A 21,572-nucleotide genomic window follows, 5' to 3' on the forward strand; every position below is an offset into this window, starting at 1 on the left:
AAGACTATAGTGTTTGGAGTAACCTCACATTGGAGTAACCTTTGCCCTTTGATACAACAGTGATGATCACAGTTCTCTGATGTTTTTACTGTCTCTAGAGACTGAAATGAGCAAAATCTGTGTTAAATAAACAAGAGCTTTAAGATTTTTCACTATACAAGTATACTATAAAGAGCTATAACTGGAATGGCCACTTGGTCAGAATACCAGAGGGAGCCCAAGGACTATGAAAAAGTAGCCAACATGAGTTGACACCAGTAGAAGAGAGAAAGACTATAGCTAAAAATTTTAACCATCGATTATCATTTCTCTTTCAAACTCTTCCGTCTTATGACGTCTTATGTCTTATGCCTTTGCAAACTGATCACAAATTTTTCATAGAACTTTGATTAAAAACATCCTGCTATAAATGCCACTGTAGGGACTGTTCCAGATTAAACACCCAATAATTAACCTCCACCACACAAGCAAATACAGACCCTCGTTGATTCTAAATATAAATGGCTACACAAATTGTCCTCAAAAATATTAAATGAATCATTGAAATGACATGTTTTTTAAAAAATCTCCTATTCATGTCCTAAATCTTGGCATATAGTCACGCTTCACTACCCAAATGACCATTCTCTGCATGTGAACCTTCCCTAGACAGTGGCAGCAACCTTTCTTACTGTGAAGACATCACAACTAGGCCTGATCCCGTTTTAATCTGATGTCTACACCCACTTTCCAACAGCAGTCACTTGAAGTCATGCTGTCTGATTTTTCTCTTCCCTTATCAAGGACCTATTATTAGGATCAATTGTAGCATCGCTATTGTTAACCTGACAGAAATCAGCTAATTTAGTATAAACCAGGAAGTTTGAGGATCTATGTAGCTTTGTTTCACATTGGATGGTTGAGTTTACTACTTGAGGTATTAGGAGAGGATTAGTTGAAATCTTGGGGGGTGGGGAAGAGAACTGCAATGCACTATGTCTGAAGTCACTTTATTGACAGCAGTGTTTTCTCACAATTGCATCTTGTGCAGAAAAAACTATAAAAAACAACATTCAAATTGGTCAGTGAATGGAAATGCTTTACAGGGTGAAACACTGTCTCATGCATTTGCAGGCGTTGAACTAGTGTCCTTCCACCTGTTAATTTTTAACGTACCATCTAGAATCAACATTCGGTGTCAATCACATTGATGTATCAATTTGGGAAGAAAATCAATAATTTTTGCTTTCATACAATCCCAGCATAGAAGGCCAATCTTCTAGCAACTTTTGATCTTTATTCTAAACATTCTTCATTTTTCCTATATTGATTTAAAATTACATGTCAATGACAGTTCAATAAACTTGTTACTGAATACAATACAGAGTTCTACACTTTGTTGAGTGATTGAAGAAAGTATTACTTCAATGGATACAATACACATTTACATTTATATGGTGCCTTTAAGTCGGGAGGATGACCCTTCAGGATTTACAACTGAGGTGGAGATTGGGGCTAAGGGAGTGGCGGACAGGGGTGGGGGTTGAGATGGCTGAAGGTGTAGTCATAGTGGAAGGTCTTGAGACACACCCTGAAGAAGGAGAGGAAAGAAGCGAGTCGAAGGGACTCTATTCTCTTCACCATTTGACTAATGGTTTTCTGAGATCCCTTATTGACAAGTATAGGACTTTTTTCATTTGTCACTTAATCCTCCAAGGTAATGAAATTGAAAAGTAAATTGGGTTAGACATTGGACTTTTTGATTAAACATTACTGAAATTTATACATTCATACCTTCTTAACCACTCAAAATTCAGAAATCTACTCTAGGAACTGAAGTGCTGCGTACAAAAGGAGTGCTGCTGAGAGAGCGGAAACATTTCTACTTTTAGAGACCCTTAACAGGCTCTATTAACAGAGCTAATATTTCAACAGAATGTTCCTTTCTAGGTAATTGATTTTTACGATTGAGACTAAATCAGATCTCCTGAATTTTTAAATGATAAAATGAGCATCCAGCAATCCTAAATCCGGTTAGTCAGATACTCTGCAATTTTAAAGCTGACAAAAGAGCCAATGGCAACATACCTACATTGAGTAGTTCACATCTCTAAAGCAGGTAGTGAGTGATGTAACAAAACCAAAGGCCACAAATACAGCTGTGGCAAGGGGAATTCAAAGCAAAAAATGCTCTTGATTGTTAACTAAATAAAATCCAATTTTCAATATAGTAATGGAACAAGGCATTTCTGGTGAGGAGATTAAGCCCCAACATGTCAACCAAGGTAATAAGTAAGAGACTGTTAAAGCTGCCTCTGCCGCTCAGGGGTCCTGGAAGGAAGTTCAGAAAAAACTGCATGACTTAGAAGGGAATTCACCAAGGTAAAGGAGGGAATATTGTTATAAGGCCAAGACAAGGAAGGTGCCCATGTGTGGAATTTGGAAAATGTCAGGTTCCAACTCAGTTGTTTTGCCTCGTGTGATTGAATAGCCCGACAAAATTCAATGTCAAGAGTTATGAACAATAGTCACAAGAGCTAAATACCAGAGGGTGGCCAGTGCCCATGGAAACATACCCCAGTAGAAGGAAAATGAGTTGAAAACCTTCAGGTAAGGAGTTGAGGGAGAAAATTCGCAAGGAAAATAATTTTTTAAAAAAAGCTGACTGCATTCAACATTCTATTGTTTCTTCATTCTGTTTGGACTGCTTTCCTCAATCCCTTGGGTGACAGTAACCTGCCACATGATGTCTGATGCTGGATTTGTCCCCATCTGAGCTCTAAAGTTTCCCCATCATTTTTCAAAGCCCGCGAGTGATACAAACTAGTATTGGATTCATCCAACGATCAGAGCCTTAGCAATACCTTGATTAATCCTGGAGGAACAGGCGGTTCCTATATTCAGTGCCAATCTTAGGCACGCAAAATAATCAAAATAAAAAGTATTGTTTCTTGTTTATATTATGCCTAAAACTGTACTTAATTCAGCAAAACCAAATCTGCAGAATTCCATTTTTTTTAAACACAAAAGCACAATCAAATATTTCAATAGATTTGAATTAATTCTTCAACTGTGGAATGATTTTATATTGACCATTACTGAATCCAATGACATTCTGGGTGTACTTGACTTCTATACTGATTTGGATAGCAATTGAATAGCTGAATAGCTACTAATAATAGTATTATTAGGCACCAAAAATAAAATGTAAAACAGGTGGTGAGATGATGAAAATGTATTTGTGTTCCTAAATGAACACTATAACCTAACTATAAATTGGTTCATAAAAGGCTGAAAAATATGGCCCAACCTACAGATGATATGGTTTTTAGAGACTTCTAAAATAAACTGCAGATATATTGCTTGATCTAAATTTAAGCTTCACTTCTCATTATAAACAGAAAATATGCTGCTAAATTATAATTAAACAACTGCAATATGAATACCACATTGCATGGTATTCATGTTGTAGTTGTTAATTACAATTAAACAACTTATTTTATCAAACAGTATTAATTATTTGATTTAAACTATATCTTAAAGGAACATTTCCCACTGGTTTCACAAAACACAGGAAACAAACATGCAACATTCTAGGTTATACAAAAAACATTCTAATTGATTTGAACTTAAATAATTCTTCTGAAAGGTAAATTAAACGAAAAATGTATCATAAGAGTTTCAACTGGCAATCATAGCATAATCCAATATATTTAGGTTAACAACAATTTTTTCTAAGAGAAAATGTTTGCGCCCATCACCTTTAAAAATTACAGGTAAAATTACAGAATTTCAGGAAATTTGAACAGTCTCAAAAGATGAAATAGAATGTTTTCAAATTAACTGCTTGTGGAAAAAGTCTAGATTGCCACAAATTTTGCAGGCAATTACATTTAGAAAGTGCCACAAAACTGATAATGGGCTACAGTGAGAAAAATCTGGTGAGGAAATTAACAGCTCTGGTGGAAAACTTTAATAGTAATCCAGAAGAATTTCTAAACCCTGGAACAGACAAGTAGATGAATCATATAAAAGATTTCGAGAAGATGGCTCCTAAACTAATTAAATCTACGTGCCAAGCTTGATTCCCTTTGGAATTTAGGTAAAATGTATCATCTCTTCTTAATTAGTATAAGTTTCTTTATAACATATTGTTTTAAATTAGACTTGTTAAGAAAACATTTATTTCATTTGGTTTAATTACTATGTTTTCATGCTGTTCTCTTCCCTTTAAGCACTTGCCAGGTTTCCACTAGTTACCTCGAATTACGTAATTGTCAAGAGCCTCTTCCATTCTCTGTAGTGCTTCTGCACGATTAGTGCCATGCGTAACCAGCTAAAACAAAAGAATGCAAATCAGTTTCAGTAACCTAGAATTATGCCCACACTAAACTAACAAAAAGAAAATTTAAGGTTATCTGAATACAAATTATTTTATTTTACCATACATTGCACTTCAGAAATATCCCAGTAATTTAGTATCTCATTCCGGTGAACACCTTCCACCACATATATTAACATTGTACATGGATGACATCCAACTGGTGGGGATGGTGTCAAGGGAGCAGGTGCGTTTCAATTCTTACCCAATTAGGAGGGCGGCTGAAGGCATGGTCGAAAAGGAGGGTCTTGAGTCATGCCTTGAGGTAGGCAAGGGAGGGGGCATGATGAAGGAATTGCGGGATGACGTTCCAAAGGATGGGGGCAGAGAGGCTGAAAACCCGTCTGCCGATGGTAGGGCAGGTCGGGCGGGAGACATGGAGTAGGCCGGAGCCTGCTGAACGGAAGAAGCGGAAAGGTTGATAGGGGGTCAGCAGATCAGAGAGGTAGGAGGGGGCAAGGCCGTGGAGGGCCTTAAAAGTGAGGACGAGGATTTTGGATTGTATCTGAGAGATGGGGAGCCATTGGAGCCAGGCAAGGGTGGCGGTGATGGGGTCACGGAGCCTGGTGCGGGAGAGGACACGAGCTGCAGAGTTCTAGATGATCAGCAGCTTGTGGAGGCAAGAGTTGGGGAGGCCGACAAGGAGGGAGTTTCCATATTCAAGCCTTGAGGTGACAAAAGCGTGTATAAAGGTTTCAGCGGCCTGAAGGATGAGGCAGTGGCGAAGTCAGGCAATGGTGTGGAGATGGAGAAGGCAGATTGGGTCATGGCATGGATATGGGGGAGAAAGGACAGTTGAGGGTCGAACGAGACGACCAGGTTCCTGACTAGTTTGGTGAGGTGGAGTGTGCATCCCTGGATGGTGATGCTGCCAGTCCCTGAGGTGCAGAGGTGCTGGCATGAGCCAATCAGGAGGGCCTTGGTCTTGCTGACATTCAGCTGTAGAAAGCTGGCTCTTATCCAGGACTTGATGTCAGACAGACAGACAATGTCAGCACGCCAGTTGTCCTGGAATCGAGGGTGGAGGCAGAGAGATATAGATGGGTGTCATCTGCATTCATGTGGAAGTTGACCCCATGTCTACGGATGATGTCACGAACGGGAAGCATACAGAGGTTGAAGAGGAGGGTACAGAGGACAGAGCCCTGAGGAACTCCGCACGAGACTGTGCGGGCACTGGAAGAGAAACCGTTGGCGGAGACAAATTGGAGACAATGTGAGAGATAAGATCTGAACCATTCAAGGACAGAACCTTGAAGGTTGAGGTGAGAGGAGAAGCGGTGGAGGAGGATGGAGTGGTCCACGGTATCGAAGGCAAAAGTGAGGTCGAGGAGAACGAGGAGGCAAAGGGAGCCCTGGTCACAGATGGACAGGATGTTGTTTGTGACCTTGACCAGACCAGCTTCCGTGCTGTGAGCAGCACAGAAACCCAATTGGAGAGGCTCATGAATGGAGCGGTGGGAGAGGAAGGAGCACAGCTGGGAAGCAACGACTTTTTCAAGGACCTTGGAGAGAAAAGGGAGGTTGGAGATGGGCCAATAGTTAGAAAGCAGGGATGGACCCAGGGAAGGTTTTTTCAGGATGGGTTTTTAGGGGGATGGGAACGGTGCCAGATGATGGTAGAGACTGATGGTGTCGGAGAGTAGAAAGGTGAGGAGGTGGAGCTGAGAGTTAAGGAGAGGGGTGGGGATGGGGTCAAGGAAGCAGGTGGTATGTTTCATGCTGGATATAGTGGTGATGAGAGAGGAGGGGGAGACAGGTTCAAAGATGTGGAGGGAGGGAAGGGTAAGGGTCGGAGTTTTGGGGAGAGGTGGAGAGGGAGTGGCAGTTGGGAGGGCAGAGACAGCTGATCTGAACCTCTCAATTTTGGACTCAAGGAAATCCAGCATCTCCTCACAGTCAGAGTTTGAGGAGAGAATGGGCGAGGAGTGGAGGCTGGACGGAGGAGTTGGTTGGTGGTGAGGAATAGGAGCCTGGGGAGACAGCATAGTAACACCATGCTAGTGCTCCAACATACTGGTCCAACATACTATGGAATGTCAGAGGGCAGTTTTGTTCCTGCAAGTTACCCTATACATAATTTCTGACTTAATGGGCACTGTTGTGTATAGTTGGAAAGCAGAAACCAGATACTTTCCCACCAAGGAGAGGAGAAAATAGAGGAAGGTCACCTTATGAAATAGGCATTGCCAGAGGCCTGGGAGTAAGTCACAGGGAGAAAGAGAATTGTCCTCTTTCCCAGTGAATGTTGTGACATGGGGACACACTAAGAAACACCAAGCAAAATGAACACTGTTCTTTATCTATATTCACAAGAACAAAATTGTACCAACCTTTGATATCATAGGATCATAATAAATGCTGATCTCACTTCCTTCTTGAATGCCGCTGTCAACTCGTACCTAATGAAAACAAAAAGGTTAATTTAAGCATTTGCAATAGCTAGGTTAAAAAAAAGCAACACCATTCATTGCATAACTTTCATGTGTTTAAAAACATAACTGTAAGGAAAACACTCCACAACTCTAAACTTTGCGCAATTTAGATACGTCTCATTTAGACATAGAATCTTTAAAAAATCCCTCACAATTAAACACTTGAAGTTTGTATTTGAAATTAGTACCATATAGCAAATATCTCACAATATTCCCAGGTTACCTTCACCTTAACAGTACAGCAGTTATCCCTATATCTCTCTTGGGAATTTACTGTTTACACAGCTTTTTTCCATTCCTGAACATCTAGCCCACAGTCCCACTAAAATAGTATTGCTGTAGTTTACAGTATAAAGAATTTGCTAAGAATCCCCTCAAATGAATTTACATTCTGTTAACCAACTATCAAAAAGTGTAAAGTTAGCATATTGCTTCTTCTCGTTTCCTTCTCTGTTTGACTTCATTAGTGTTACACTGGGGTTTAGCTGTATGAAACTTTTTAAAATGAGCTATTCCTGGGGCACAAGTATTTATTAAATTGCTGTTGTCAAAATTTGGCATGCAAAGTATTTAAAAACTAATCAAAATATTCAAGGCGTACAGAAACGTCCCAGGGATCTTGGGAACAAAAAAGTATGTCCAAGCTGCTCGAACAGCAGGCCTTTGAAATTCAACATTGTGGCAAAATAAACCCAAGAAAATGCTCATACATCTTCACCAAGGGAAGAAACCTTCATAATAAACAGCAGCAGCACATCTGTTTGCAACGAGGCAGAAACAAGATGGTCACTGTGATGGCTGTTAAGTTTTTAATATTTTAATTTAGGCGATTGTCATGGGATTAAAATGTAGATTTTCTTGTCTGCTGCAGTCTGAACCTGGTATAGAGATGTCTTTATTTCAAACACTGTGAACAAGTGGCAGCATTAATGACTGAAGCTAAGTGAAAATTTAGTTATTTCAAATGAGGCACATCGTTTTTTTAGTTAGAACTTACATTGTTTACATTTCTTTAGATTGTATGCCATGTTTAAAAGCTACTTCTTTTTCCTCTTTATTTTATGAATATAGCTTTGCTATCAATTTAACTGAATGATAATTTATCCAAGATTAAATGCGCACTAGCTCTGCAGCATAGCCTACCCAACCAAAAGTTGCAACCTTATTTTCAAATCTGCCTTATATTCATTGCTGCAATCTCACCTGTTATTCAGAGGATTGCTGGATAAAATGAAGAAATAATACGTAAAGTCATGTGAAATATTGAAAGGAACAGTGTTACTTTGCAAAAGTATTACTTTGCAAACGTGAACCTTCTGTCGGTCCGCAAAGTAATGCTAACCTTGAATGTGGAAAAGTTCCCATAACAAATTGCTTAGTTTCAAAAGAAAACATAGTAATGGTATTGAGGAGGGAACAGCTTACAACTATTTATTGTGGTAACAAATACCAAAATTTGTTTCCTCACATATTTGTTTTGAAACCAAAAGGCATCAATTGTGAATTTATTTGGGGCTTGTGAAATTAGGGGACTACAGTGATACAAACTCAGCACCTATATATTGCAAACGCAAAAATATTTTCTTTATCATATGCAATTGATATTAATATTTTAAAAAATCATTGAAAAACTGAACTAGTCCTATATTTTATAAACTCGAAAAATTGAAACATTCAGCCATTGCACTCACAGGATTTTTTAAAAAACTGCAGATTTAAAACAGAACCGACACAGAATCCTTTGCCAGTCCCTCAACTCAGCCCTCTGCCTACACTATTAATCACCAATATAACCAACTAGTGACTTTCCTCCTTGGGGAAGGTAAGTGTGATCTCCATGGGATGAGCTGGCCTCAAGGAGACGTGCCTGGCAATGGAATATCAGAATCAAGTTTAGCAGTCTCAATAATTCAGTTCCTGAGCCAGGCAGGGCCGCAGTACTCGTTGATTGTGTTGGTGCAAAACCATCCAGCCTGGCTCACCATGAGGACCTGGGAGGGCAGAAGAATCGCTGGGTGTAAAGAATCTTCCTACTCAGCTTCTTTCAACTCTGCAAGCCACAGCCCCAATGGGTAAGGTGAACCCAGTTAGACAAGCAGCAGGAAGCTTGTGAGACTTGCGATCATTAACTGGTTAAACTCCAGCAGTAGCCTAATACCCAGTCTGACATTCCCAACCTGTTGGCCGTTGAAAATCTGCATCTAATATTTTATCGGAATTAGGAAGGTAGGGTGGTGCGATGCATCTGAGAAGAGAGAACGCATTCTATTCCAGGCATAGAGAAATGTTCATGTGTAGGTGATGTGCATATAGAATCATAGAATATTACAGCACAGGAGACCATTCAGCACATCATGCCTATGCCAACTCTTTGGAAGCACTACTCAATCAGTCCCACTCTCCCATTCTTTCCCCATATCCTGCAAATTTTTCCTCTTCAAGTACCTAACCAATTCCCTTTTGCAAGCTGTTATTGAATCCGTTTCCACCATCCTTCCAGGCAGTGCATTCCAGACCATAACAACTCTCTGTGTGAAAAAAAATTCTCCTCATCTTCCCTCTGGTTCTTTTGCCAATTATCCTGAATCGATGTCCCCTGGTTACCCACCCACTTGCCAGTGGAAACAGTTTCTCCCTATCTACTCTCAAAACCCCTCATAATTTTGAACATCTCTATTAAATCTCCCAACCTTCTCTGCTCTAACCAGAGCAATCCTAGCTTCTCTAGTCTCTCCACATAATGAAAGTCCCTCATCCCTGGTACCATTATGGTAAATCTCCTCTGCACCCTCTCCAAGGCCTTGATATCCTAAAGTGTGGTTCCCAGAATTGGACGCAATATTCCAGCTGAGGCCTAACCAGTGATTTATAAACGCTTAGCAGAACGTCTTTGCTTTTGTACTCTATGCTTCCATTCAGCGCCTTGGGACGTCCTCCTGACGTGAAAGGCACTATACAAATGTAATCTTGTTGTTCTTGTTATAAAGCTAAGGATCCCATACACTTTTTAACAGTTCTATCAACCTGTCCTGCCACCTTCAAAGACCTGTGTAACTATCTGTGTAAGATATGTGGAACTCGCAGTCTACGTTGGATTCTCCTAAATTGGGAGATGGGTTTCAGTGTGTCAAACTCATGGTTCACAAAACCAAAATCTATCTACATTAACGTTACTCTTTTGGAGGCTTTGGCTTAATGTGACAGCATCTTTTCTCGATGCCCATTTCTGTCCTCCCATAATCTAAAATGAATATTTGAAAAAATACTAATAAAATATTGAGAAAAACAGTAGAAATTCCTGCAGAGTAAAATTATGCTTGGAATATCTCCAACATTTAACTAAAACACACCAAATATTTGTGACACTTTTGTAAACCTTTTTAATTTGAAAAATCATCAAGGATTAGTCGTATTTCCATTTTGTCTATTGTTTACATAGAATTTGGTTCTATGATATTTGTCATTATTTTCTTTTTTTTCAGGAGGGGTATGGGGTACAAACTGTGGTAGACACAAATACATTGGATGCTGTATAACACTGGATTCTTGGATTCACATCCCAAGTTCAGGTAATATTTAGCTTTACTTATTCACAAGTGGTCAAATTTCCTTTTCTTTCCAATCAGGCTACCAGATTAAGTATATATTAGAAGTAGAATTTAAAAGAAAATCCTTTACTTGAGAGGGATATGGGCATTTTAATAAAAATAATCAGATGAAGGTCCTGAAAAACCTGCCTCCTATTGGCCTAAAACAACAGTTCACATAGTGGCCTGGCAAAAGTCCGCAGTTCAGATACATTGATGAAAAGAGTCAGAGGCTGAAAAGGGTGAGGGTTGCAATATTTTGAATCCTACCATCATCAAAGGATTAAACATTTATTTTGCATTCATTCACAAACAAACTTTAACAGTACAATTATTGGTTCTCCTTCCTACTGACATAAGAACAGAAAGTAACTCTAGTATTTTTCTGAGCAACTTTCCAAATACGCATTTTAGCTGTTTTGGCCACCAGCACTCTACAAATTTCTACACCATAAATCAAAGACAAATTGTGCCTAGAAGTTAAGAAGGAAACTTATTTCACTCTGCACTCAGCTACATGTCAAATCCCTTGCATGAAAAAAAATAGCTGTCACTTTATTGATGTGAAACAGAATGAAGATAACATAAGAGCAGAACAAATGTCGGATCCCACTCAACATAATCTGTTTAGCAGTGTTCTGAAGCCTCCAGTGTAATTAAAAATTCTGCTATTGGTACCCTGACAAGCTACGTGAAGCTATCAGGCGTCTCCCACCCTTCATTTTCAATTCACCTCTCCCCTAAGCACGACTCCCAGACTGCCACATCTACCTGACAAGTGACAGCCCAATCTGATTAAATGTTTGCAGGGGAGGGGGATTGTGGGCTTCCATGACAGGCCAAAAGTGATCACCATGGAGATACATAATTACAGCTGTCAACGCCGTCTACTGTCCTGCTGGCATCAATTTGATTGCTCCCAGCAATAATGATAGACAAAGCTTAGTGTGCACTCTCCTACACCCAATCACGTTATCTATTCCTTGGTCCATTTAGCTGACATGCAACATTCACACAAGCAAATAACAGCAGTGCGCATAACATTTGAGGCATTTTAATTGTTTTTTCTTTATGTTAATATCTTACAAGCGTAAGTGTTATTACATAAAACTCCTGCTGCAGCATTAATTGAAGAAGGATTTGGTGGGACAGGGACTGTAGGGGGTAGAATATGTCCATTATCACTTGTACTTTCAACAGGTCGCATGTTTTAAAAACTGCAAATTGCAAAACTTGCAAGGGCAAAATGTTTGACATCATTTTATCTATGACCACATGGTGGATTTTCAAGTATTTCCATTACATATCCTTTTTCATAAAGAAACAAAAATCTTGATGTTTTTTAGAGGTTCAACTGAATTTCTATGGGAAATCCTTTTCTTAAAAAGAAATCCACTGTTGTTTGTAACATTTTGTGAAACGGTTGATAAAAGCACTTTCATAATTCTAACTGCTTCAATTAAATGAATACATTAACAGAGAGGTTTGTGGTTTCCATACATCACTACAAAACCATAGTTTGAGTTTTTAATGTATAAAAATACATTTGCCCTCTCCCCTTATTAAGAACACTTCAGCAAATAACCCATCATTTGGATAACTTACACTGGGCACATGTAACGGCTCTTGATACTGAGAGAGCCGACCTATCGAAGGCAGACCAAAGGATTTGTAGGGATCCTAGAAAAGGAAGTTCAAAGAGGGAACATTAACTTTAAAATAAAACACAGGAAACAAGGTAAACTGTTCATATAAGCCAAAGCCATTGGCAGTGCTATTTTTTCTTCAATGAAGGGAACAATTACTCTTGGGTCCTTTTTTCTTCTCATTTTTATCACTAAGCAAACGACCAATAAAGTTCCTCTCCGATTCAAAAGATTTGCACTGATTCCCTGATTAGCATAACAGTTACAAAATTATTAGTCTGCATTTAAAGACTGCAGAGAAAGCAACAACACAAAGAATCCAGGATGTCATAGGCAATTAAGCAAGGATCTTGTTTTATGGAAGGAAAAGAACTGAGAAGTTTGGGGAAAATCGAAGGAGAGTCCATTGTCTAGTTGAACTAGAATCAGTTACCATTAGTAATGCAAGGTGTATGTTATTAATTTTATATTCCAACTGAATAGATTATCAATTCCTATCCAACTCTGAATCCAATAGATAGTATTAGGCATGAATTGTGATGCCAGCTACAATTTACCTCTGCATAAACTCTGCATTCAACTGCCCAGCCATTGATGGGAATATCAGCTTGCTTCTGGCAAAGTGGGTAACCCTTAGCAACGCGGATCATTTGTTGGACGAGGTCCAGGCCAGTAATACATTCTGTGACAGGATGCTCAACCTGCAAGGTCACAAATCGTCAGTCATTAGGGGAAACAACAAAAAAGAATAATGTCACACTTTTGGAAAGGCTGGAGCTAACCAAGGATAAGACACTCCAGAATTATCTTATTATTTCATCATTGGCAAATATAAACACATACACACAATACACACCTATGTAATCCTTTAGTGATTTTAAGAAACAACTATTGGCATCTGATTATCTGTCTGCTCTTTTATACTTAACACTCTAAGCTCTGGAGTGTTTTGTGATTGCTTCACAACCAGTTTACCTTATACTTCACCCATTTGTCTGTTTCATTAACCTGTCCCAACAAGCAACCAGATTAACGTAATCTTACATCAACCCAGTGCAGCAGAAATGAGCAGATGGATCCTTCAGGTTTTTTCCCTCCAGACTAATCTGTGTAGTGCTTAGCATGCACAATAGCTGGGCTGAACCAATGCAGTCACTGTGCTATCAGCAAATTGCCTCTAACAGCTTCGCATGATGCTGTTAAGGGAATACCCAGTCTGAATATACACACTGGCCAACCTAGGTCTCCAACCTCAGTTAAAATGGATATAACAGGTTAAAAAAAAGCAATTGTACAATTTTACATTTGAAACTATATAAAATATATTAATGCATTTCATAAATGCTTTCCAATAAAATTTGATGCAGACATTTCTGGATATAGGCAAAGTGCTGACAACCAGGTAAAACTCCAATTTTAGTCATTATAATGTCGAGCTAAATGCTACCAGACACTTGTTTACTGGACTATTTCAGTAGAGACTAGCACAGTTATATAGAGCAGATGGTGCAATTAACTCAGTTCGGCTTTTATTCAGAGGAAATTTTCTTCATAATTAACTGACACTTTGACATTTTTGTAATACACGTCATTACTTAAATGCAAACATAGTTTGTATATAGTGTAAATCTAGCAAATGGATGTATGGAACAAGCACAAGCAGTTTATTATTTAAAGATAATGTAAGTTACTGTTCAATAACACTCAATTTGAAGTTCAGCATTCAAAAATTCTAGCATAACAAAATGTTCTCTTAATTCAGAGTGGTAAATTCAGAGGCCCCCAAATCTTACACGTTTCCGGACTGTACACTGAAGAGCCTTGCTGCATGTTTTTGCAAAAATGCAACAAAGAAAGTCTTCTGGGACAAATAACAAAACTAAAATAATTTTCTGAATGAACTTTTAAGAACTCATCCATGATATTCCATATTATTTTAATAGCACAAGTTCATTAAAAACCTTTTTCAGTTCACCTCATTGGTCAAATTTATAATGTGAAAATCTGCAAAACCAGAAGCAAACCTACTGGTTATGACCCTACAGGTTGAAATTTTCAGAATCAAGAGATTTCACATCTCTGCTGATAACCAGTAATTTGTCTAACTATACAAGAATTTGATCACTGTCATAATTTTAGGGGTTGATCTGATAAATTGAGAATAATAGTAAGGAACTTTATGGATAAAACACAAAAAGTAATTTCCTCACATTCTACTGCCAAAAGGAGTGGCAAGATTGAGATAACATTTAAAAAAACATCCTGATTCAATCAACATTCAAAAGTTGAAATAAATAAGTGTGACACCTCAGATAAGGGGGAGTGTCCCTCTTTCGGGTCAGTAGTTGACACCCATCCTGTAAAATGCGTGAATGATAAAATACTCTCACCATCACGCTACTGAGCAGTAATTGAGCACTCAATTACTTTAAAATAAGCATTTAACCAGCTAAATGAAAAAAATAGCAAAAATAGATCACGATAAAACTTTTACTATTACTATCATTACGGTCTTGCAGAGTTCACCCAGATCCGGTTTGTTTTTTCTCCTAAAATGTCCTCCAATGAAGGCAGATTCATGCTAGGGTACTGTTCCAACTGACTATCCACTGGTGTTGCAGTGGCTATCCTTCATTCTATGTGCCCAAGTGTCAGCAGGATAATCGACTTTGGGGCCATCACAGATATATCTTAGCCAGTCCTCAGCAGACAACCACATGCATGCGATTCTCAGCACGAGTCACCGAATAGCAATTAGGAACAGGAACTTTCGGTTGATTTTCCGCTCCACAACCCAAAGAAACTGCAGCCAATTTGTAGTATCCCAACTGCTGCCCCAACTCACGTCTATTGCAACACAGAGGGACTGCACCTGAGACGCTCCAGGTCTTTAAGGTTCAGTTTGCTTCTAACAACAGCCTTTGTCAATTGAGCTTTTCCAAAAATTTCCTTGAGTTGTAGATAAGTGTTCTAATTAGTTTGATCAGGGCCCACATATACAAACTGTGATAAAAAAAAAGTAATTTTTTTTCGTACAAATATAATTCAACGCAAAGACAAAATAGGCAGCAAGTAGGTAAGCACGCAAGATCTTTCTGGATCTGAAGTAGGAGATATAACTAGTAAAGCCATGAAGGTTCATCTTAATAATAATAATCCTTGCATTTGATATAGCGCTTTTCACATCGGGAGGACGTCCCAAAGTGCTTCACAGAACACACTGTAAAGTGAATTGACTGTATATTTGTGGGCGAACGCGGCAGCCAATTGCGCACAGCAATGTCCCACAAACAGTCGTAGATTGAAAATGACCAATTTTATTATTGTTTTTGTTTTTTGGAGGGATTATTATTAGGCGTGTGGAGTAAGGAAACTTGCCCAAGGTTTCGCCCTGCCTGGAATTGAACTCAGGTCTCTCGCTTGCAAAGCGAGTGCTCTAACCACTGAGCTACAGGACTCCACAAAGGCAGTGTTGGTCTTCAGCCTGGTGTCTGATACATGCAGAAACCATCATCATGCTTAAGAGATTCCAAACCAAACTGAGAATTCCATGCATCCCACCTATACATGGAAATTCCAGAGATGTTTGTTGGGATGGAATACACACTCTCATCCTGTCTACCTAATTCCAGAAAATATTAGGCCCAAATTGGCAAAAAAACACAAGACTTGGGGACCTCAGTGTGTGTGTTGGGGTACTGTTGGGAGTCTAAAAAAAAGTTTTACTTGCCATTGAGCACTGCCTGGCAACCTTACCCTTCAGGGCTTTGGCTTGCAGGGTTAATGGAAGAGTCCCTGTCCCAGTGACTGGTCTGCCCTTCCAGGTCCTGCCGATTAGTCAACTGACTGAGTTGTTATCAGCAGTGCCCTGGAATACTGGCTCAAGAACTGACCTACCGAGACCATCACAGAGGGCTGGCTCAATTCTGATACTCCGTTATGCACTGTTGGTTGTCTGGACTGCTTAACTTCTCAAGAAGAATTGAAATGTCCTCCCAAATGAAAACAAATTTATCTCATTTTGACTTTTTTCACTTACACCATTTCTTCCCAATGCCATGCATTTTTCATAAATAAGATGGCCAAGAGACCCAATTCCACCAACTATTGCTTGTGCCATATCATAATTATTAGCTTCACTTACTTGGGAGTTCAATTCAGAATCTTATAAGTTTTACTTGCCTCAGTAATTGCTGCCATAAAAAGTAACACTTTCAAACATTGAGCAGTAAGTACATTCAAATATGTTCTTCAAATGAACAATTTGCAATATGATTACAATGTGTGATTAATGTGTATTTCTCTTCACTCAATAATTGTTCTCCATTCTCCTGCCTTGTTGCTAGGTTTTTGTACATATAAGCATTTTGAGACATCCCTCAGTGTGAAAGGCACTTTATTAAATGCAAGGATTATTATTACTATTGTAATAGTTAAAACCAGTACATCATTATCTTCCTGTCTGATGCTCTTATTCGCACCTTATAATCCCAGATCAGTTTTCTTCCCTTGGTTTGCTGGCTTATGGCAATTCCCAAGGATTACTTTATCCCCCTTTGTGTCGCAAGTTTTTACCCAAATTGATTCAGAGGTTAAATCTCTCAATTACTGTCAGTTCTTTTTAAGAAATCCAGGCTTTACCCAAATCTTTTTTTCCTGTCCCTTCAAACTATTGTTGACATTGCTATGTTGAACGCATGTCCAATCTGAACCAAGTAGTTTTTAAACCAATTACTTTCTCCTCTGAAGCTCTAACACTCATTCTCCATGCTCTTTGTGTTAGAATAATATTTTAAAGTTTATTAATACTAAAACGATCCCTACCACCAGGTACTTCACAATTTATTTAGATAAGCTAAGGCTCATGTTTTCTAGCCCTTCGTCTATTCAGATGCAAATTTATCTCTTTCAAACTGTTTCTATTTTCCCGGAACTCTATTCCTTTCCAATGGCATCTTTCCATCCAAGCCTTAAATCCATTTTTATAGTTATGATTGGAATTCGGGCTAGTGTTAACTTTGCTGGGTTTATACTCCACTTCACTAGAAGAGCTGCCCAAGTGGAAGCGCTGACAGCCGGGCAGCACTTTTGAATGAGGCCGCTGGTTTTGTTTAAAAATGTTGATCCTTTTCAGATGACATCACACAACCTGCTGCAACCAACAGCTATTTATCAGCAAGAAGCAGCAGTACAATCAGAGAAAGCGGAGAAGGAAAACAGGGCAAACAGTTGCATGTGACTTCTGGTAGTGCCTATAATAGTAGCATTTTGTTTGGAAATCTGGACTGAAAGAGGTTACAAACAAGATTTCTGCCTAATCAGAAACAATGGAGTGTAAAGTTTTAAACTTTCAAACAGAAAGCTGAAACAGCATAGCTGTAAATAAATTAGCAGCACTATGACTACAACAGACTTTGTAAAGAAAACATTAGAAACATTGTAAGAATACAATTTAGTCCAATGAGGTCACAATTTACACTACCATAAACACCTCTGAGTATGAATAAAACAAATTAAATAAGAAAGATAGTTTAGGGCACAACCATGTCTCTTATATATAAAAAGTCACAAGTTGCAAACAACATATGAGCTATACCTATTGTTTATTATTGTGTGAATCCATGTGAAAAGCTTGGGTTTGTGAAATTTTGTTTTGGACTTCCAAGTTTTTAATATTTTGTTCATGTCAGTATGTAGACAAAGTAATAATAACATTGATCATTACTGGGCTTTAGTAAATGTAATAATCATCCTTGCATTTAATAGAACCCCTTATTACATGATCAAGACATCTCAAAGTGCTTCATAGGATACTGTAAAGTGGTATGATTACATGGATTTGGGGAGAAAAATAGTGAATGTACACTTTTTGCATCAGTAAATGGTAGGCTCTTTCAGCATTATTTTGTTTCCTCGCAAATAATAATAATAATAATAATAATCCTTGCATTTGATATAGCGCTTTTCACGTCGGGAGGACGTCCCAAAGCGCTTCACAGAATATACTGTAAAGTGAGTTGACTGTATATTTGTGGGCGAATAAGATAAATGACATCATAGTTAGATAAGAGGATGTCTTTGCAACAAAAGTTTCTCACACAAATTATAGCAGAGGGATACTGGTCGTTTTAGAAGTGAGCAATCTGACGATTTAACTTTTTTTCCTGATCCTGGGGCACCCAATGGCAGCAACAAGCATTGCTAGATCACACACATCACATTGCAATGGAATGAGCCAGGTCGCAGAGCAATTCATCTGAATAATTACTGTAAAGCTAGGTAGAAATCCAAAATGTTATATTCATGGAATGTTTAAAACAAAAGGTGACAGAAATTCAAATGTTATGTTAATTCCCCCCAAAAAATACTCACTGCTTTATTTAAATTCATCTAACACTAATGTTCGAAGAAAGAAAAGCACAACAGAATTGTGAATGGTCAGAGGTCTAGCAGATTTTTTGAAGATTAAGTCTGTCCTAAATTAAGTTTGCGTTGCAGTGAGCTGAGTCTGGTAAGAACCAACTCCTGGATACTTCAGATTTAACCAACGAACTGCCCATTACCAAGAACGTAAAAAGGTTCTCAGTAGCATTTATTTAAATTAATCTTTGTCTGCAAGGTTATTTTTGTTTCTAAAGTTACTTTATAAATGTGATCATAAATTAACAAGACTCATCAACAGATTTCATCTCTCTGTATATTGCTGATCAAGCATTGAAATTCAGAGCCGTTTAACCTTGCACAAAATTACCAGCCTTAGATGTCAATTACATAACTTGCACCAACTCCTATATATGCACATTTCCAGAGACGTTATTTCAACAATGAAGCACCTGCTCAAATGAATTCTGCAGGACCACACACTGTTGCTGATAGTTAAGTGTTATCTCACAGATGTGAATTACCAGCTTTGATTTTCACATGTGTGAGATATATATCCTGTGGGCAGTGAAACAACCAATGACGCCCACAGAATAGATTATCCAATTAAAAACCTATTAAATGTCACACTTGGATAGAACACCCATCAAATCAAAAGCTAAAATTAAATTTACATTTAAAATCCTATTACAAGTGCAATCATACACAAATTATCATCACTCAAAATTACAATATTAATGATATACCAAAACAGTAAAATCAAATGTTAAAGCTTTTTTCTCTCTTTTCCCCACAGAGTCTTCATCAGCTTTGTTTCTTCTTTAATTTGTTTATTCCAAACATCTCGCTCTTCTTCCCTTCTCCTCACATCAGATCATCTTCTGTTTCTTGATCAATCTTTGTCATTAGGTATGCTTGTTTCCGTTCCTTTCTGTGTAGTTCATCTCTGGACTTCCTTTCTGTCTTTTCTGTTATTTATTAGCTTTTCTTTCCTTTAATCCCCTCCTCAGATTTCTCCCTCACACTTCCTGCTCTACTGGCTACCCTGAATCCATCTGTTTTTTGTATATCTTACCAACTGCCAAATATTTTACTTGTTCTCAAATAAAATTCCTTACATTTCAATTCCAAACATCATTCTGCACTAGTCTGTTGCCCCGGAAGATTTGAAACAAGAAAATTCTAACATTTCTCATGGATTTTTGACTATTTCAGTTATGCCTTACGTAAAATATAATCCACAAGGATGGGATATCTTCTTTTCATACCCTGAAAATAAGTGTAGCTTATTATTAATGTTTGAATGATTATTATAATGCAATTCCACAATCAAACTCATACCACTCCCTTTTCTGAATCTGATTTATTGCACATTCCTCAATCCCTTTGTTCCATCATCAGTGGCCAAACTTTCAAACAATATATCCTTGCCCTCTGGAACTCTCCTGCTAACTTCAAATATGTCCATCCTAAAAACATTTCTCTTTGACAGTCCCTTTGGTTCACATCTTCAAATAATTTATTTCCCTATTCTATATAAAATGCAAGTTGTTGTTGGACGCCTTTTAAGATCAAATGAAGAACATCATTGGCACATCTCTGAGAGTTCCTATTTGACCACCATCATTCCAAAAGATGATGCTGACAAACCCAAGGGAAGAATGCAGAGGAAGAAATCTGAAAAGATGACTTTTTATTTTAAATGATAAATTCATCATAACTACTGAATGAGGTAATCCAGCGAGTCTGTATAATATTTATTTTAGAGAAATCCACACACTCACTCTCTAAAGAACTGAGAGGTGTCTGTAAAGGACTACAGTGATGGTGTGCAATGCACTCTTTTTAAAGGTTTTTTAAGACTCCATGTAATAAGGTAATAAATTAGTCTAGTATCACCATTTATGAAATGTTTTGAGAAATTAGTTCACTCAGACTTGAATACTAAGCCCACAAAAAGGTTGATTAACAAAATGCGAAGGAAAAATACTTTAATTTCAAATTGCAACAGGTTATCCCTCACAAATATCTTCCAAGGTGTTTTTTAAAAAAACAAAGGATTATTACCTCTGTGTAAAACAAATGAAGTTTAACAGCTATTAAATGTAAAGCTACTATGTAAATATTGAAGCCTTTTTTTCTTTTAAATCAAAACACACTTTTGTTATCCATAAAACACATTTCATTAGTCAGTATAAGTGGACCGCTGCTTTGGAAAACATTTTCAAATAGGCTGTGTTTTTTTTATTGCTGACACCAACATAAATTTTAGTGCAACACAGCATGTGATCAGTGCAGCAAAAACTGAAAGGAAATTTTGGCTGCCAAGTGGGAAAAATATCAAAGCTCTGCGGCTCGCCACATACTGGGGACTTTCTGGGGCACTTAACTGTACCTTGTTCAAGGTTTTTCAGGTCATTGAAGCAAGGGCAAAGTATGTAAAGCAACCACAGCCAGCAATAATTCAGCTCTATTCAAATCTACCATCCTTAGGAATTCAAAAAGAGACATCTTTCTCTACCTGAAGTCGAGTATTCATTTCTAAGAAGTAAAAGTTCTTCTCGGAATCCACAAGGAATTCAACAGTGCCAGCGGAGCAATATTTCACTGCTTTTGCCAAGGCCACTGCCTGCTCTCCCATAGCTCTGCGAGTCTCTTGGTCCAGAAAAGTGCTGCATAAAATAGAAAAAAAAACAATTCTCACCTCCATAACAATTACTCCTACGCATAAAAATATTTCATTATTTTAAATTCCTGATTAAATTGCTTTAAAATGAGTATAGTTGTTAAAAAAATCTCACCCTTTTAAATGGAAATTCAGTAAGGTCAAATAAAATGGATGAAGAAATTGGCAGATAAACACTGAAACCAGCAGCAGGACATATTTCAATATAAAATGAATAAAATACGGGTTTAATGCATTGCATGAGAAAACAACAATTTATATTTATGTAGCACCTTTCACATCAGGCAGACATCTCCAAGAAGTAATGGGATTGCATTAGAAATGTCATGGGTAAATAGAGATAACAACAACAACAAAATTAAATTTATAGAGCACCTTTCACGTCGGGAGGACGTCTCAAGGCACTGAAAGGTCAGGTGTCGGGGCCCGAGCATGGGGGAGGGGTGGTATAGGGGTGAGGGAAGGCAGAGATGTGGG

At 38.2% G+C, this 21,572-nt stretch overlaps 1 protein-coding gene across 1 annotated transcript in view; it reads right to left on the bottom strand.

The window, feature by feature from the left end:
- The window catches only part of pcca (propionyl-CoA carboxylase subunit alpha), a 227,683-nt gene that overhangs the window by 123,650 nt on the left and 82,461 nt on the right, over window positions 1-21,572 (bottom strand). The window contains exons 10-14 of the mRNA XM_042334257.1: window positions 20,931-21,081; window positions 12,586-12,729; window positions 11,988-12,062; window positions 6,694-6,762; window positions 4,240-4,315 (exon numbers count right to left, since the gene is read on the bottom strand). Of these exons, the coding sequence (XP_042190191.1) occupies window positions 4,240-4,315; window positions 6,694-6,762; window positions 11,988-12,062; window positions 12,586-12,729; window positions 20,931-21,081 (515 nt within the window). The remainder of the gene's footprint in view (window positions 1-4,239; window positions 4,316-6,693; window positions 6,763-11,987; window positions 12,063-12,585; window positions 12,730-20,930; window positions 21,082-21,572) is intronic.

This window comes from Callorhinchus milii, unplaced genomic scaffold (assembly GCF_018977255.1).
Source record: "Callorhinchus milii isolate IMCB2004 unplaced genomic scaffold, IMCB_Cmil_1.0 Scaffold4, whole genome shotgun sequence".
Classification (NCBI taxonomy): domain Eukaryota; kingdom Metazoa; phylum Chordata; class Chondrichthyes; order Chimaeriformes; family Callorhinchidae; genus Callorhinchus; species Callorhinchus milii.